At 30.1% G+C, this 20,153-nt stretch overlaps 2 protein-coding genes across 4 annotated transcripts; one reads left to right on the top strand and one right to left on the bottom strand.

Annotated features, from left to right (window-relative positions):
• The first annotated feature begins 1,081 nt into the window (after nucleotides 1-1,081).
• Nucleotides 1,082-3,906, top strand: LOC114196076 (uncharacterized). 3 transcript variants are annotated; one of them, XM_028086591.2, is made up of 3 exons: nucleotides 1,082-1,337; nucleotides 1,454-2,467; nucleotides 3,510-3,906. In XM_028086591.2, the coding sequence occupies exons 2-3, from the start codon at nucleotides 1,818-1,820 to the stop codon at nucleotides 3,727-3,729; spliced, it is 870 nt and encodes a 289-aa protein (XP_027942392.1). In that variant the 5' UTR covers nucleotides 1,082-1,337; nucleotides 1,454-1,817; the 3' UTR covers nucleotides 3,730-3,906. The 3 variants fall into 3 exon arrangements, with proteins under 3 accessions (XP_027942392.1, XP_027942393.1, XP_027942391.1); XM_028086592.2 differs by having other exon boundaries at nucleotides 1,082-1,606; nucleotides 1,762-2,467; XM_028086590.2 differs by having other exon boundaries at nucleotides 1,082-2,467.
• An 854-nt stretch (nucleotides 3,907-4,760) lies between these two features.
• LOC114163977 (cellulose synthase A catalytic subunit 8 [UDP-forming]-like) lies at nucleotides 4,761-10,128 on the bottom strand. Its single transcript, XM_028048400.2, has 13 exons — nucleotides 9,786-10,128; nucleotides 9,584-9,660; nucleotides 9,455-9,506; nucleotides 9,221-9,368; nucleotides 8,752-9,024; nucleotides 8,160-8,505; nucleotides 7,888-8,025; nucleotides 7,224-7,349; nucleotides 6,930-7,142; nucleotides 6,460-6,694; nucleotides 6,167-6,366; nucleotides 5,721-6,074; nucleotides 4,761-5,639 (listed from the first exon to the last, which is right to left on the bottom strand). The coding sequence occupies exons 1-13, from the start codon at nucleotides 9,961-9,963 to the stop codon at nucleotides 5,052-5,054; spliced, it is 2,928 nt and encodes a 975-aa protein (XP_027904201.1). The 5' UTR covers nucleotides 9,964-10,128; the 3' UTR covers nucleotides 4,761-5,051.
• Between the last annotated feature and the right edge of the window lie 10,025 nt (nucleotides 10,129-20,153).

The following is a 20,153-nucleotide window of genomic DNA, read 5'->3' as shown; positions in this document are numbered from 1 at the left end:
TTAAAAAAAATGATAATTTTTGTAGTGATTCAATTATGCCATATTTATATTCATTTAAATCCTCTCAATCTTAATGAGATTATTTCATTATATTAAATATTATATTGTAATTGTATTTTACATGCTAGATATAAGACACGAAATGCATTTTAACATTATTTTATGCTAAATATTAGAAATTAATTCCTTTACAAAATAATTTCATAGTCAAAATAATCTTAAAAAGCATCTATCAACATCGATAGTAACTTAAACAAAAAAAATCAAAACTCATAAAGATCTGGCATTACTAATATATAAATATTCAAATGTTCTAAAGGCAAACCTTTGAAGTTTCGAATATTCTATCTCTTACAAAAATTCAGCTACTCATAAACAACATTAAACTTGTCTTGCACCTATCACAAACCATCAAAAAATGACACGCATTCTTATTATATCTACTTTATTATAAACGTTACATTCACCAACATTTACAACTAAATACTTCATTCTGACATTTAGTAAGAATCAAATTTTTCTCCAACATTTTTTAAGGATTTTCTAGTCTCTGTCCAATTGCATAGGATAACTCCTCTTACTTTGGAATACCAAGTTTTATATACTTATACATTTTGTTTCCTTCTCCTACACTTCTATTTTGGTAAACTTGATTGGAGTAAACAAAAGTGAGAATTTATTCTTCAATCAACAAAATTCAAATTGTACAAGTTCTTTCCATAATCCTCCAAACTAGTCACATACACCCGAGAACAAATTAACAAAAAAAGCACAATAGACACAAAGATAAAGACTAATAATTAACAACAAAAACACACAAAAAAAAAACAACAAATTAACATGATACACAAATAAAGGGAACACGACAAATTAAAGTTAATGGATAATATGTGTGGTGTGGCTAACAGACCAGTGGTCAGCAGTAGTCGCCATTATTATGTAAAACCTGGACGAGTCCAAATCTGTGTTTGTAGTTTTTTACCATTTTTTAAGGTCCATAAAAAATTCTCACACTTCACCACAGCCATGTAGTTGGAGTTTCTGCTTAAGCCACTATCTATCATATAAAGTAGACAAAGCTCACCCACCCACCACTCACACTGTGCACCCACTTGCTCATTGCAAACTTTTTTTCCCAGATAATCTTCAATCATAAATTTTTTCTGCAATTCGATTAATTTAGTTAATAATAAGTGAATAAATGCTCATTTTTTTTAATGTACAGTCATCCGTATCTATCTTGGTACAACAGTACCAGGGTTTCTGTTAAATTTCCCAATAAAGACAAAGTTGTCTTTTTTTTTCCTTCCTTTGCTTGAATCACTACCCTAAATCATGTAATGATTCGATTGCACTCAATCTCCCAGTCTTATTGTTGGGTTTTGTTTTTTTTTTTTCATAGTTTCTTTGTTTTCCTAATTTTTCTCCTATTTTGCCCCCATTAATCACGTAGGTTTTACCTGGTGTGAGTTGGATTGAAACATGTCAGATGATATGAACTGTTTGTGGAATTTAATATTTTGAGGTAAAGCCCATCTCTTTGCGGCTATTTGGGGGCTTGTTTCCTTGGACAGTGAGGTCGTCCATCTCATAGGTGACATCCCAGGTTAACATTTTTTTTTAAAAGTGTGATTTTTTTTAAGAATATCTGAAGAGATTGTGTCCCCAACAAAGAAGTGGGTTGTTGGAAGATACGTATGTTACTCCTTTGATTTGATCACATTTTCATCCTCTTTAATTAAAAAAAAGGAGTTTTTTTAGGTGGGGTTTGTACTCTGTGGCATTGTAAGAGTATCTTGAGAGTGAACGAGTTGTTAATGGATCAAGATAGAGGTGAGGTATTGGATCCGGTTCATGACAAGAGTTCAAGTCATTTGGTTGAACGGGTTGCAATTGCTAGCGATAGTATAAGTGAAGAAGCTGGAACTTCGAGACGGGTCGATGAGAATTCAGGATCTGATAAGGAGCTAAAGGAGGAAGTTAAGGGTCAAGACAAGCATGGTCGAGAAAATTCCAGTGATAAGGTACCTGGGGTTGATCAGGGAACTAGTTGTAATTCAAACCATTTTGTTAATCAAGAAGTGATTGAAAGTGTGATTGTGATTGAGTCTATTCGGACTGAGTACATGAATGAAGATAATAGGAAATTGGAAGTAAAAGTTGAGGAATCGGGGTTGAGCTTGGGGTCCATGAAGGCAGCAAAAGAGGTGACTGAAACTGATAAAAGTTCATGTGTGATTGATATAAAGTGCAGCAGCCACAAAAAGTTATATGACAATTCTGAAGGTGAAACGATTTGCAGGATTTGCCATCTGACTTCTGATCAATCACCGGATGTAACAATTGTTGGCACTGCTACTAGTGCTACAAGAGTAGATTTGATTCAGCTTGGTTGTGCATGTAAAGATGAACTAGGCATCGCGCACGTTCACTGTGCTGAGGCGTGGTTCAAGCTCAAGGGGAACAGGTATCTGTTCTTGTCAAATTAGTTTGATTCTAGTTTTTGCAGATCAACAATGAAATCAGTGTGCTTTTTGAGGTTTTGCATTGATCCTTTTAACATCAACGACGTTCCTGATGTTGTCTGCTTATTTTGATTTCCTATATCATAAGTTTTTGTCACTTATACTGTCTGGCGCACTTTCTGATAACTCATATTCCTCATCCCTTTTGTTGCTGTGTTTGTGTTTGATGATATATGGAACATTTTTAATTCAACAATAATATTGGATAGGCTTTATCTTTGTCTTTCCTTGACTTGTCTTGATCTTTTGAGATCAGTGGCATCCTTGTGAACGTGTTCTTACATTAGAATAGGATTTTAGAAGTAGGACTTTTCAATATCATAATCAGTATTCCTTCAAAACCTTTCCAGATCCATGACTGGGCTTATGTTTGATTTTGCCTTCATAAGGCTCCTTTGGTTGAGCTCTTGGCATTGAATTTGCTTGCCACCATTTACAATTAGTGAACTGGGTAGCATAGCGTGCTGCTATTTGCTTTGATTGGTATATCTGTAGTTGGCCAATCACTATCATCACTACTGCACCCACACATAGCCATTCCTTGCATATTGATCAGGATTCTATGATGAGTAAATTGGAGAAGTGCATCCAAACACGCGGTGGAGTTTCCTCCTTTAGGATATAAGATTGTGAGTATTATTAGCAATTTTCTCCTATTGTTTGTGAATTGAGGTTACGTGACATCCATAAGATGCATCAAGTGATCAAGTCGCAGTTTGGCGAGTAGTAAATTATTGGATTTGGTTGTCATATTCTTGTTGGGTCATTGATATTTGAATAATTGTGTCCATGAAGATCCTTTTGGATAATGTTTCCATGTTCAGATAACAATAGGGGACATAGGTTAAGAAATGTTAGTCTTATCACCCACAAAATGATTTTTTATTAGATATTATAGGGACCTGAAATGTAACAGTAGTTATGCATTCTATCCATTGGATGATTCTACCTTTTACTGATACTAACAACCTTCTTAAACCACAGGTTATGTGAAATATGCGGTGAGCCTGCAAAAAACGTTTCAGGTGTTAGCAGTAATGGGTTTATAGAAGAGTGGAATGAAAGAAGATTCATGGACAACGATGGTAACTCATCCCCAAGAATTGTTGGATGCTGGCGAGGACAGCCATTTTGTAACTTCTTGATGGCATGCCTGGTGATAGCCTTTGTTCTGCCTTGGTTTTTTCGTGTAAATATGTTCTAGATGATGAATCAAACTATATAGTTTTTGCCTTCAACTCTTCATTCCTACCAATGTCTGTTTGTGTTGTTCGGAGGTAAATATACACACAGCGAGAGTATATGTTACTTTTGGTGGCAATGATGTTGTAAAAATTAAGATTTTTGCTGCAAAACAAATACATAGAGCCTTCTTTTGTTCCTTTTTCTTTTTAAATTGTTTTAGTTCCTTTTACTATTAGACAATGTTTTGGATCTATCTCATCCTGATACAGCTTCAAGTATAATCGAGTTTAGAAACCTGGATTAGCTAAATTGCATTTAAGATATAAACTGAATTTGGATTAAGGTAATGTCGATTTATGTTCCTTCCACGACACTGCTATTTAAAAGAGAACAGGAAAGTAAAATTTTCATATGTGCACGTATGATGAAAAATAGAAGTGTTTTATTTCTGATATAATATAACATAATGATAAATGGTAATTAGAACTAAGAAAGAAGAAAAGAAGAGACATTGAAGAGGAGAACAACAAATTGTACTTGTCCTCCTAAATTGTTGTGATTTGTAATAGAGACAGCACAAAAGATCCAAAAATTGGAGGGTCCATCTCTGGTTTGATTGATGATCCAAGTGGTTCGTCCGGTAATTACAGATGGAAAGTTCGTTAGGCTCGACCACTCCAGCGATTACGACATGACAGTTGCATTGCAGCCACTCCTCAATTTACTTTGGTCAAAATTTGAGGTACTTTTCGTGTAATTAAAGGTTGGAGACGATACGTTAGAGAAAGAATAACATTGTTATTCATAGACATAAGTTCTGGAGTGTTAGGTCCAAGATATATGACGCTGATGATTTACTAGCTTTCGGTGTGAAAACTAATGAGGCTGAGACCTTTCAATAGAATCAATAATTAAGAATCTTATATTATTGTTCATAAGTGAGTGGACATACATCTTATATTATTATTATAATAATATTTTTTTTATAAAACTTCAAAATTTACTATGAGAACTAAAAAATGAATTTTAATGACAATTAAATTCAATGGAGAGACTGAAAACATATTTTTCTAATCTTTATTTTGTCCATATCATTCGAATATCTAAGTGGAAAGCAAAGTCACTATTTTACATTGAAACAATCGGTGAATGCTTGTTCTCTACTCAAAGAAATTCGTCCAACGCATGGAAAAGAAGCAACAACGATGTCTGCAACCACACTTTTAACATGCTTACACATTTCAGCAAAGAACTAATGCGGCTCAAATCATCAGCAATCATCATCCATATTTTGAGATATGATCAAAACTTTTATGTAGGTAGTGTGTGTGTGAGAGAGACTTAACAATCTATAGAAATGCAGGTCTGGGAGATGCTAGAACTGTCAGCTCTGCTGATAAAAGGGTTAATCTTCACCCACACCAGAGAGAACACAGACGCCAACAACACTGACCACAGAATAACAACGGTTGGAGTACGATTTTGGCGACCCATGAGACCCTTTAGGAATGGATAGAGATGGAAAATAACCCAAAAGGCAAAGAAAACCTTTCCAAAAAGTGGTCCCCAAGACTCATATCCTCCGTTAAGTGCATCAGAAAATCCAGCCACAACACCAACTATGTTAATAACGATAAGGGTGGTTGGAGGAATTAAGAGTGTGGTCCACTTTATGATATATAGTTCACCAAACTCCGTGTCTTCAGCAGCTTTGGCAGTGACCGTGAAGTTAGTGTCAACACCGGCCAACATCTTCAGGAATCCTTGGAACACAGCAAAAAGATGGGCTGAAACTCCTCCAATCACCCAGAACTGCTCATTACGCCACAAAGCTTCAATGGTCACACCACTCCACCGCAGCTCAAGCACACTGGTGATTATAATGGACAGGAAAAGTCCAAGAAAGAGGGCACTTGCAAGGTTCGAAAGCTGCATCAAATTACCAACTTTTACATTACTGAAACTGTTTTCATTGGTTCTGTAATTACATAGAGTTCAATAGATATTTACCGTTGGTATGATGAATTTTCCTGTGAGAAGGCAAATTGCAGGGAGAGTGCAATAAGCAATGAGAGGAAGGGATGTAAATGGGTAAACAATGGTGTTTATGTAAGCAAGTCTCTGCAGCCATCTGAGGCGACCTCCTGCAAAACCATACCAGAGAGGACAATGTCTGCTGAAGAAGATTTCAACTGATCCAAGGGCCCATCGAAGAACTTGGTGCAACCTATCAGAAAGATTGATTGGTGCTGATCCTTTGAATGCAGGCCTTAAGGGCATGCAGTAAACTGACCTCCATCCCCGGCATTGCATCTTGAAACCCGTTAAGATATCCTCAGTCACTGAACCATAGATCCATCCAATCTGAATAAACAAGAAAACTTGTTATCAAATAAGTAAAAAGGTAAATGTATGTAGCAAATCAGTAGTGAAGAGCATTGGCATTTGAGTGTAACCTCTTTTCCCCATGCAGTTTTCTCTTCATATCCACAGCTAATAACATGAATGGCCTCTTTGATCAGCATTGAGGGATCAGCAGATTCTGGCAGGCCTCCACTCTCCATCAGTGTAGATTCAATGAAAACAGTGGACAAACCAAATGTTTTCTCAAAGCTCATTTGTGAAATCAGCATTGACCTCTCGTATTCATCATAATCTGGAGGAAGAAAAGAAGCAAGAAGCATTTTCCTCATTCAAGACTCTGCTATGTGCTTAAGTAAAACTCATTCAAAAGCTTCACTGTACTTACTGTCAATCTCCCTAAGATTAAAAATGGCAGCATCGAGTTCTTCCCTCTTTGCATCTCTATAAAGCTCCGAGACATCTTTGGTTTGCTTCTTTGAGGGGCAGCAACAACAGGATGATGATTTTGGTAATTTGGGCATGGAAGGTGGGCTGTAGCCATAAAGTGCTTGTCTATTGAAAACACATCCAGTTCCCACATATACAGGTCCTTGAATGCCATCAAGTCCTTTCATGTTAACCTGAAAGAGATCAAGGTTGGAAAGTATACAGTAAATGTGTGTCCATGATTTTTACTTCATACAAGTTATACCACCAGATGCACTTTATTCAACACCATTACAATATTGTTTAACAACCAAACAATTTCTGTACATAGAATCAGATAAATTCCAAATTATTTGAAATCTCTCATTCACAAAAAGAAAACACATCAAGTTAATACTTGTTTGATGCTCTTTATTCTATAAAACTTACATCAAAGAAAACTGTGTTGCGATTGGCATATCGATCACTACGATCGATACCATCAAATCTCTGGGGAAACTGCACATAGCACAATTCTCTTCCAAGTACTGGATCCATCAGAAAGCACATTGCTTCCCGAACAGCCTTGCTATTGTTCACATAATGATCACAATCAAGATTGAGAATAAAGGGAGCATTTGTGAGAACTGCAGACACCCTCACCTGTATAAATGCAAATAAGCATCAGCCACTATAAAATTTTGATGACCTTATATAGAATATTAATTGAAGTATCTACCATACCAGTGCATTTTCAGCACCAGCCTTTTTGTGGTGTTGGTAACCTGGCCTTTTCTCTCTGGAAACATACACCAACCTGGGAAGTTCATTTCCTTCTATGTCATGGGCACCACTGTGTCCAAGGAAAACCTGCAAATGGCAAACAGAAAGTTTGCTCACATTTCAGTTTTCTTTTCCAATGAAGATGCATATAGAAGTATGGCATGCACTTGTTCCAATAATTGATCAATAGAACTAGTCAATATTTCAAAAACAGAGAAGGTTCTCACTTTCCATACAATCATTCAAAAGTTTCTTCATATTATTTGCTCAGAATGAAAAATAGAGTGATGATTAGTAGAATAGAACAACCAATTGCTCATGAACGTTCAAATGGAGCACCAATTTTCATCAAAAGAAAAAGTAAGAACAAATGTTGTGGATATTGAAGAAAAATACACAAGGCTTAAACTAATCATATTCAAGAAAGCATATTTTGAGCTGAATATGTGTTAATTGCTTCTACACAAAGTAGATAACTAGCTTTACATAGGATTCCATTAAAGTTCTGGACTTTTAAACTTCCAAGTTTGCTCCTTCCAAATAATTTGGTAGCCAATTTGCAGAAATCGGGCATCTGACTATGTCAGAATTGAGATTTGATTACACACAAAATGAATGGATGTACCTGAATCATGCCAGGGTGATCACGAGAGTTATTTCCTGGCCATGAGGTTCCATCTTGCATAGTCCATCCTTCATCTGGTGTTTTCTGAGCCTTTGCTACCAAAGCATTAATTCTCACTTTAAACTCTTCATAGTCTCTCTGGAAGAAAAGTAAAGACAATCATGAAGAGGTTTCTCTTTGAACAAAAAAAGGGTGGTGCTTAAAGCAAGTCATATGTTTTCTAATTGTTCCATCAAGGTTGTTCCTAACTTTGAGGTCATTCAGATGTTTACCTTCATTGCTCTACGTTCCTTAACAAAAGAAGGTTGTACTTTGTCCTTAAGGTAGTCAATCTTCTGAGAGAAGTAGAACTCAGGTGCACGTGGTTCAATTGCAAACTTTTTGCAAAATGGAATCCACTTTCTTGCAAAATCAGCTGTCTCCACAAGGGATTCAAATGTCAGCATTGCAGCACCATCATCAGACACATAACAGGATACTTTATCCACAGGGTAGTCCACAGCAAGAATAGAAAGCACTGTGTTAGCAGTGATCAATGGCGGTTCTTTGAGAGGATCGACTGTACTGACAAAGAAATCCACAGCAGCAAGCTGAGAGGGTTCACCAGGCCTTTCATATCTGCCATGACAGTGAGTATTCAAGCATCCAAAATATAAACTAACTCAATATCATTCTCAAATTCAACTTAGATCTTGTTTTACTTTATATTATCCATTCATTTACCTTTCACAAATCTAAACTGAGAAAGAAAGAAAGAAAGAAATACTGGAACAATCCTCAATACACTTCAATATGATTTTTCATTTCAAATCTTGAAGTACAAGGAACAAAGTTTCCAAATGTTTCACAACTTTGGGTATTTACCTTGCAGAAAGCCTGTCAATAAAAGTGTCCCTGTTGATGGGAGACCATTTAGGGAACTGATCTAATACCCAGGAAAATGCAAACCAGATCTCACAGATGATGGATGTCAACCACAGACCAAAAGCACTGTCAACTGGATTTGTAACTCGATAATGGAAGAAAAGACCCAAGATTATAAGTCGCACGACTATCACAATTCTGTATGGTGTGATTCTCGTTTTTGGGATTGGAACAATCGTTGAAAGTGGCTCAGCAGCTGCAGCCTCTGAGGACCTGCACAGTATATCAGCATGAAGCCATGCACATCATTACATATACAAGGAACTCTTTTAATTTCTTCAATAGCTTCTCTTAAAATGAACCAAGTTATGGTCTGAAATATTTTTAGCTTTCCAAAACGGGTGTTATTTCAATACACATCTTGTATTGTTCCCTGCAGAAAACACGTTACATAACGCATAAAACTCACTGTATTTCTTCCATCTGCTGTTCTTGTGGAACTGATGCCTCATTTTCAGTCTTAGGTGCAGACTTTTTCTTCTTGTTCTTTTTATCCTTTTCCTTCCAGCTTTCCACTCTATTTTTCCAGATTGGATTCCCAGATTCATCGTTCAGTTCTACAAGAAAAAACAGATCATGATTATCAAAAGGAAGTACCAAAGAAACTATACCAGAAGATGTAGTAGGCCAAGTTTCTCTTTACCACTATCCACTGTGGACACAGTACTGACATGCCTAGCATGGAGCCCAACATCCTACATAATGCAAGCAGAGATTTTGTAAGTGCAAACATGAACAACTTTACACTAAATATTTAAGAGTAAATAATTACCTGAGAAACATTGATCTGGGCAGCCATGGTGGATTGATTTCCATAAGCCTTGGTGTCATCATTATCTTTTGCTCTATCTATGAAATATACAAAAAGAGACAAATCTAATGAACTAGTATATGCATAAAACTTTTTTATTTTATGAGTATGATAACAACACAGTCTTCACTAAATGAGTTAGGAAGTGAAAGTTAACACTTACCAGCATAGGGAGTGGCACATCTCAAGCAGACCTTACGACCCTCATTGACTTCATATTCAAAACAAGCCTTGCAAATTGGGAAATAGCACTCATGACAAGCCACAAACACCTCCCCATTAGCATCAACTCCAACTTGTTCACCACAAGAGTTGCAGAAGTGAGCACCGGATTCCATCATCTTTGGTTCTGGTCCTTCGGTTCTCTCTCTCAGTGTATGCTGTGATGGAATTTTATATGAAAGAGCATAAACTCATGGAGAGTGGTGTCTGATGTAAAGGGTGTGGAAGGTGATGGTAATGCGGTGGAATCATTTTCAGAGGTTAGGAGGTTGGTGTCATTGGTTGTGTAGCTCACACACAAAGGCACGTTCAGAGACAGACAGTGAGAGATGAGAAGCAACGTCTGGTGTTTTTTTCATACCAAGAAATTTAACGTTTGAATTTATTGCGGGAAGTATAAGGAAGGCTTCGGTTGTGCTGGGTACGTCTTTAACTAACAACTCTTAAACTACAAGCTCACGACCACTGACCAGCAACCAAAGCAACAACAGATATTAAAATAGTATAATAGCTCTGCCATGAAAAAACATTAAATAAATCAAATTACACGTATTATAAACACTGACACAACATTTTTTTGGAATCACAGTGACATAATTGGTAATCTTATCGATGGATAATTTATGTAAAAAAATTTAGATTTAATATTTCTCTTCATTTACAAATCAATTGTGTTTAAGCAGAAGGATGGTGAATTAGTTGGATAGGAAAATTAGTGTGGGTAATATAGCTGTTAAGAAATAGGGATTAAGGTAGGGGATATTTTCAATTTCTTGGTAAGAATTCCTTTCAACACTTTCTTTTGTCATATACATTAATTTGGGTTAGAAAGCTATAATCAGATACTCTTCTACTTCGACTTATATATATCGGTAAATAGTATAGAAGTATTGAAGTGTCCAATTTAGGGGGAAGACTATAATCTATTTTTCAGTTTTTTTTCTTTCCATTTTTTTCTCTACCAAGCTTTTACTTAACTCTTCGTGAACAATGATCATTTTTATTTTAAATATATTTTTTCAATACATACATTAGGAAAGAACATTAAGTTAGTTTTCAAAACATAATGCAAATAAAAATGTGACATTTGCTTTTTCTGTACTTAACAGACTCTAACACAGTCTAAAAAGTTTTTTTTTTTTTTTAACGAAAGTTAAAACCTTAAATTTATTTTATAATATGTAGAATACATGTCAATTAAGTTTATGTTTGCAACAAGAATAGAGTCGATTATAAGTTCATGTAACCTTTCTAATAAAGAAAAGGTGTTAATGTCAAATTAGTATAAGTTTAGTCGACGTAAATAGAGTTTACTTAATAATAGACAGAAATAGAGTTGATTTAGTCAACTATAAAATACTAACTATTTTTAACTTTTAAATAAATAAAAACATTTGTGTTTACTATATATCATGTTAACTTATCAAGCTAACTTAAACAAATATTAAAAATATCAGTGTTATTTATTTTTAATATTTATACTTATTTAAGTTACGGTTATTATCATATTAACACTAATTTTTTTTAATTTTAATTATTTATTTAAATTGGAGTCGATCAAGTCAACATTAATATAATATATCTTTGATAATTATTTAAGTTAATGTTTCTTAAGTTAGCACTAATTTATATGTTTTTGTGTTTTTATGTGATAACGAACAAAAAGCGTAAATTATATTTATCCAGAAACTTATGTTTAAAGAAGACACATTTTTCTTATTTATAATTTTTCTTCTTCAATCACCTTTTTATATAAATTTTTTCACACTCGTCTTTTCATACACGATCAAGAAATTTTGATTTTATTCTCATATTTTTTTCAGCAAAACTCTTTGAATTTAAAGCTTATTTGTTCGGTATACTTTTTGTTTGATTTATTTTTGTTGAAGATAAAAATGTTGTCCTAGATTTTTTTTTCCTTAAATTATTGTCATTAACTTCGACCACACTTACGTAAATTAAATTAATATTAAAAAAATTATTTAATATCAATTTAAGTGATACTAAATTAAATATATTTTTAAAGTACATTAACGTTAGTTTGTCCATCCAAAACTCTTTAAAAAATTAATTTAACAATTAAGAATGAATTTACATTCACTTAATTGACACTATTAAAAGTCAATCTTCAAAAATAATATTAATGGATTAACATTTATGATTTGTCTAGGCTACGTATAATAACTAATTGTTATCAACTTTTACCTTTTAGAGTTAACTTTTTCACAACACTAATTATATATTTTTTGTATAAATTGAAAAATAAATGGTGATTATCTATTTAGTTGTGCCTTTGTTTTAATATTGGAGGATTAACTGATAGGATAGATTTGGAAACAAAAAATGTAAAAAAAAATAGTTATTCTGCAATTTGTGTATTGAAAAGTGTAAGAATTAAATTTCCAATTATCTAATAATATAAACTGCTTTTGTTCTATTAATTAATAAAACAATTGTCCAGTGTATTTTTTTATTTTTTATAATAACTATAATGTTATCTTTAACATGATTGAAAATTAAAGGCAGTTTAAAAAAACTTTGAACATATAACTGAGTCCAATTGATACTTTTACCGACCAGGTTTCGTCCATCTTATTCTCCTTTCCGTTTAAGATAGAAAATTTATATTTTAACTCTTAATTTATTTACTTTCTTTTTATTTTATTTTTATCCTTTATTTTTTTATATGATTTTTTCATTAATTATTTAAAATAATAATAATAATAATACATTAATTAATGATCTATATTAAATTATGTTAAAAAATAAAAAATGAAAACATTAACATTTTAAACAGTTGCTATCTATGTTGCTAACTACCAAATTGAAGGTTTCTATTCTAAAGTTGCTCCAACGTCATATCATGTTTTCAATCACTGTTACAACCTTTTATTTTATGTATTATTATATATTTGTATATATGCCTCGCATATGCATATATATACTACATAAGCTCACGTTTTTCCATGTATCAGTAGTCAATAACTAAAGGAATTTTTCAACACTAGAAAATATATTAATGTTCCATTCTACGCCTGTATCTTTTTTTATGTAGTAGCATGAGTTTGTGTAGTTTTGACGTAACAATGTCATGAGGACAAGTGTCAATTATAGTAACTTCAAAGTTCAGCACACAACATGTATATGAATGTGATATGAATATTACGTATGTGATTGAATATCGGCTCATATTAGAATCACTCACTCAATGAACCTTTTTCTATTTGCATAATTATAATATTATACATTTTTTTAATTATTTGATATTATTTTTCATTATTATCTTTTTAAAATATAAAAATTAATTTTTGTTAAGACTTTATCTTTATAAAAGTTATCAAATGAGGTTAAAAAACTTTTTTTCATACGAAAAACATACAAAAATAAGTTACTGAACCAAAATAGACTAAGCTACAAATAAAGATACCAAAAAAAAAATCAGTGGTACTTATACGTTTTTGATCCCTTAACTGTTAGTGAATTTTAAAATTAGTCCATTTCAAACGCATTTCAGGATCGTATTTGAGTTATTTATATTGTTTGATACATTTTTTCTTTAATGTTAAGTCAAATACTATTATAAAATGTGCTTGAAATGACAAATAAATTTAACAAAATTTGATTAAAATGACTAAATTTACGTATTTTGAAAGATGAAAGATTAAACTAGTCAAAAGTTTCGAGTTGGACTAATTCCAAAATTGACAAAAATATATTTAATATTTTTTTATTAGTGACAGAGGTATTTATGTCACATATTTAATATTTAATCATGAAACGTAAAAATGTGTAATGACATTTATATATTTTAAAAAGATGTAATTTTTGTTGAGTTTTAGTTCACTGTAAATTTTGAAATTTACGTAAATTTATGTCGGATTTTAGGATGTTTAACGTGAAAGTCTCCATTAATGTCTCTATAATGTTTTTATTTATTTTTTTTTTCTGTAGTGATTGTGACGAGCTTGTTTCTATTTGTATTGGTGATCCAAAAAACATTTTTCTTTCATCTATGTAAGTGATTTTGTGTGAGAGAGATTTTTATCCTATTAGATTGTAGTCCCGTTCTTCATTGAGTTGAGTAGTCAAAACCTTCATTTTATTTTTTAAATTGATACCATGACTATTTAAGTTACATAGAGCGATAGATTAATCTTCTTCTTCAAGCTTATATAGTGTTTTTGGGTTATTTTCATGTTGATTTAACTTTCTTCCTGGAAATTTTACTAAAGTTATATTATATTGGAAAAAAAATTATATTTCAGATTTTAGTTTAAATCAAAATCAAATAACTTTCTAAAATATAAAAAGAAACATCTAAAATTTATGAGACTTGACGTAAATTTATGTTTTCAATATAAATTTACATTGAAATTAAAAATTGACGTAATTTCGATCTGAAAAATATATAATAAAAAATATCTTCTATAGTGTTTGGTGGTGAAGTGATGAGAGAGAAATTGAAGAAAGAAAGAAACAGTGTTACCGCATAAATCCCCACACAAAACATTCATGCCCCCAAGCTTTTTATGTTGAGTATGTAAGGAGAGAAACTATAGAAAATCCGTCAAGGTAAACACAATAAAGAAGAGCGAAATAAATGATAAGATGGAAGACAAATTAATTAAAAGAAAAAAAAAGTAATTATATTAAAACAACTATTTATTTTTCTCGTCTATCTAAGCAACTAGCAACTAAGGATAAAATCTTCAAATATTTTTTATTTATATATCTGTTGAACTGACAGCATTTTTATTATATATATTTTTGCCAATTTTCACTATATTTTACACACGATCCAGTGAAAAAACGTGGCATAACACGTGTACATATAAATGACCAATCAATGGGCTTTTCTTTTCCTTTCACCTACTCTCTGCACCTCTAAAATATTTCAATTTTTTTATAATATTCTCTAACGACCGATAAAAATTTAATTAAAATATTATTTTGTTCTTATCAATTTAATCCTAGTTTTATTTTTGTTAAAAAAATTTATTAATTTTATTTAATTTAGTTTTTTAAAAATAATTTAATCACTAATAATAATGAACAATAATTGTCACATGTCATTTTAGAGTTTTTTTTTTCTTTAATTTTTTTTGTTTTTTTTAATTTTGAATGTTCACGTGTCATCCCAATGGTGTGTCACGTGTCAGAATCAATATTTTATGTTTAATTTAGTTTTTATATTTATTATTTTTATTCAATTTGGTCCCAATTTTGTTTAAAATTGAGCAATTTTGTCCTTTTAGAAATTGAAACCAAATTTAATTTTTATAACTTTAAGCTAATTGTAACCTTAAATAAAAAATATTTAATAAAAATGTGAATTTTATCAAAAACATCATTATAACTTTAATATAAAAATTAAATTTGGTCATAATTTCGAGAGGGACAAAATTATTCTATTTTAAACAAAATTAAGACTAAGTTGATAAAAATAACAAATATAGACACTAAATTGAATATAAACATTGACTTTAACACGTGACACGTTGTTGGGTTGACACGTGTACATTTAAATATATAAATATATATATATATATATATATATATATATATATATATATATATATATATATATATATATATATATATATATATATATATATATATATATATAAAACAACAAAGTGATATGTGACCGTCACCGTTAATGATTTAGACGATATTAGTAAAAAATGATCAAATTGAACAAAATTATAAAAATTGTGACCTATTTGAACACAAAAATAAAATTAGGACTGTTTTGATAAAGCTTGATAAAAAGTTAAGAGCAAAAAGTATTTTAACCCAAAATTTTATATCTACTCTCCACACCCCCTAAATTAATAGATTATTGAATTTCAAAATTTGGTAGAAAAATATGAAACATGTTTCCCAATTAAAATAAAATCCATTTTTAAAAGGTACCAAATTTTAAAATTTATACACAAAAGCAAAATTTGTTTTTAAAATAAAATGTACCGAATATCAAAATTCGATACAAAAATGTTATCGAATTTCAAAATCCAATTAAGTAACTTATCGAATTTCTTGATCAAAATTAGGAAAATATTGTGAGAAAATTGAAAAGTTTCGAAGGTGAAAAAAAAATTATTTGGAGGTGGGAAGCCCCGCAACCAATTGGGTTAGAAGGCAACTCTATCCAACAAGACCCAATCAACTATCACATTTCAAAAATGTTGGACGTACCTCCCAAATTCTTGTAGCACCTCTGTAATTTCTTCTTGCACCATCTGAGAAAAATTCTAAATTTCTCTATAAGTTGTAAATATTAATATAATTCCATCCGCAGTCTACTAACATACTATTTACGTTTTATTTTGCTTTCCTTGTTTTCATTTACCTTCATTAAACACTTATTTTCACTTTCTTTTTTTTAATGTCATTTCATGCTTATTTTTGCTGTTCAACATCATTCTTGAACAACAGTTTTTAAACATCATATTTAAAATTTTCCTTTGGTTTTCTCTTTCGTTTTTGTTCAATTTCATCCAATAAAGAAAAATTCACACATTATATTACCTACAAAATCATATGATTTAATATTAACATAAAATAAAATAACATCTAAATACAAACAAGGTGATAAACATGATAAAAAAATACATCATCTAAATAAAAGTCACATTTTATAAAACCTTTATGTATTTAATAAATAAAAAATTAATAAATATTTAATTAAAAATATTTAAATTTATAAAAAGGTTAAGTATGTTTTTGGTCAGTTAATTTTCAGTAAATTTTGGAATTAGTCTATTTTAAACTTTTAGACCAATTTAGTCATTTATCTTTTAAAATACATGAAATTAGTCTTTTTAATCAAATTTTGTTATGTTTATTTGACATTTCAAGCTTATTTTATAATAGTATTTGACTTAACATTAAAGCAAAAATGTGTCAAACAATATAAACAACTCAAATATAATCTTGAAATGCGTACTAAATATCAAATAAACCTAATAAAATTTGATTAAAATGACTAAATTTACATATTTCGAAAGATGAATGATTAAATTAATCCAAAATTTTTAAATTGATTAATTCCAAAATTTACGTTATGAAAGTTATAGGAAAAACATACTTAACCCTCGTAAAAACAAATTTAAACTTTGTAACATGATATGAAGATGCAGGAAGATGTGTAAAGTGTAATACTCAGTTGTTAAAATGTTAACTATCGGATTGCAGCAAAACTCCAGCTGTCAAGTTCAGCTTTCAAGTATGAAACTGTTGTAAGTCAAGAAGATAGGTCACCTCGTCATGATATCTTGGGCTTTATTTGGGCCTTATTGGGTTAACAGTGTGGGGATAGTCTTCTCTAGTGATAAGCCTGGACTTGAATATAAAAACAGCTTTGTACTTTTTACATAATTATATATATATATATATATATATATATATATATATATATGAAAAGACAAAACTACACAAATAATACTTAAGTATAGAGGGATTGCCCTTTTACAGAAATAATTTTGAGTACTCTTAGCTTTTATGTGCAACATTAATAAGGAGTCGTATGTGGATTTAATAATGGAAATCAAATTAAAGAGAGATGAATTGACATTTAAATAGTCAGATAAAAATTAAAGGATGAATTTGATCGATTTTCTTGACATTATTATGAAAATTAAGGGTCAAGGAAACTTTTAATCTACCAGAGAAATTAAGGTTTGTATAGTTAATTGGATTATGTAAAATTGAAGAATGATTTATTACTTTACAATTTCTCATAAGTTACAAAAATTGAAATATAAGTTATGAACTCTATGTCTCTCCACACACCCACAAATGAATATTCATCAAAGACACAGTGTAATGGTTGCCTAGCAGAGAATAATCGTCAAAAGGGATATTTAAATATAAAATATTTTTATCTGATTTAGTTGACCTAGCTAAAGTGAATTTGAATTTGTAGATTTAAATTGAGTATTAAAAAATTCAATATTCACCATATGATGTATTTTTGAAGAAAGTAACGTATCCACCCTTAGTAAAAGTGTTGTATTTTTTAAAAAAGTGACTTATTTTCAAAAGGATGTGAAAGTAATTATTTGATTTTTAAATATATAAAGTGATTGGAGTTAGGTTATTTTATACCATTGTCAGTTTATTAGCATTAAAAGTACTTAAGATGGTCAGTCTTAATAAACGAAACTGCAATTTTTATTTATTTTAGTTAAAATGGAATCTTAAGTTTGAACTTTAATGAAGAAAATTTGGTTTGGAATGTTAGGTTTCTTCAACATACTCCTTCAGAGGCAAAAGACATCATGTGCAGATTGATTTGCAAAAACACGAGTTTAGTCTTTAGTTTCTTTCTGTGTTTTTTCACTTTTGACACTTTTCTTTCACAAATGTTCTTATAGGAATTTAACAATAGAACAAAAAATGAAATATTCTAAAAAAAAAAGGTAATACTTGTGAATATAACTTCTTTACTGGTTTCAAATATCACAGGAGAATTAATTAACGTCTAAATAATGACATAGAAGTGTGCAATCAGCATTATATAGAATTTGTTGACGACATTAATACTACAGTAATAATAGTAATAATTATGAGTCAGAGTTGTTTAAAATAAAATAATATTATAATTATGAATTTGTGATAGGGTTTCAAAGTTTGTGTTGGTAGTGCAAATCCCAATGGTGACAATGAGGCGTGAAGTAGCCGAAAGGAAGGCTTGTCATGCACTCTTCCATTCCAATCATTCACCACTGTCTCTCTTTTCCTACTTCTTTTTTTTTTTCTTCTGGTTTTTTATATTAACAGTATCTTTCATTTTTTAAATATAAAAATAATAAATCCAACATATTCAATTACATATATATCATCATATTTATTTATTTTATAAATCTATATTTACTCTTCTCAAAACTTTTCATTAACCTACTCTCTTTGTCCACCTATTTATTTCAGCACAGTTCTTTATTATTTACCCAACATTGAATCCATATAATTTGTAATTTTATGTACCATTACATTTTTTATTTTGAAATATATTGTTTACAATTTACAACGGATAAATTTTTAAAATAAAAATATTTAGATACGATTTAAATTTAAATTGTAATGTTTATAATCTATTCTTTTTAAAGTGACATTACTATGTATTTGTTTACTTCATAAATTTTTTTTATTATTATAATTATAAAAATAAATAAATTTAATGTAAAAAATTATTTCAATTTTAAAAGTTATTTAAATTTAAAAAGTAAAAAAATAATTATTTTAATTTTATAAAATAAGTGTGTATTCTAAAATGAAGAATTTGTCTTTATTTACTTAGGCCAAAAAATCAATTATATATATATATATATATATATATATATATATATATATATGAGATAGGTAGCTTGTGTATATTTTCACGTTTTTTTATTGGAAAGAAGAAAAAAAACTATTGTTATCAAACACAAACTAATTATCACTCTCACATTTTACATGTTTTGTATTTTCCGTACATTTTACATTTGACATGTTTAAAGTTTTAGTTACGGTACCATTAGTTATTTCCATTCTCATTTCAGTTTCAAATATTATCTTTAGCATGAAAACAATATCTTTAAGGTGTCATATCACTAATTTCAATTAGCCTTGTTTATGGTAGCTTGATTGGTTTATTTTCAGTTTAACTTCTACTTAACAACTAGACCAAATACTTATAATTAAATTTTTTAAAATAAAAATTACTCTTTTTAAAAGAAAAAAAATCATAAAAGTTAAGTTTTTAAAAACTTAAAATAATTTAACTCAAACACATCTTTTAGAACTTTTCTTAAACAGTCATTATCCGATTTATCATAAAATACCTTTTGAAATGCATTTTGTAAGGAATTATTTTGTTTCTTACTTTACGGGGTGCATAGTATAATTCAACATTGAAAAAAGAAAAATACATGTTACGTTATAATACATTTAATGATACGTATATTATATTAATTAAGTGTATATATGGTTTCAACTCATGATTGTAACTACCTTGACTATTCTTTTTTGACTCTAAGTGCATCTTGATTTTATCATGAGTTTTTTCCTTTGTTTAAGAAAAATTGTTTTTGTCAATCTTATTTTTCCACGAAAAATTATAATTAAATGGTATAATTGTGGTATATCTTTCATTGATTTCCTCATAATAAATTCCTATAATAGCTTAAAATCATATTTCAAAAAATTTTAAAAATAATGCCTAAAGTTACACGAGAAATCTCATTATCATCCTCAAAACCTTGACTCAAAACTTAGTTTAATGATGTCATGTAAGCTACTACAGTAAGATAAAAACAAAGTTTTTCCA

The sequence above is a fragment of the Vigna unguiculata genome, chromosome 9 (assembly GCF_037176805.1).
Source record: "Vigna unguiculata cultivar grain cowpea cultivar isolate G323 ecotype 2 chromosome 9, ASM3717680v1, whole genome shotgun sequence".
Lineage (NCBI taxonomy): Eukaryota > Viridiplantae > Streptophyta > Magnoliopsida > Fabales > Fabaceae > Vigna > Vigna unguiculata.
The sequence above is the reverse complement of the archived record's forward strand: the minus strand, read 5'-3'. Positions and strand labels throughout refer to the sequence as shown.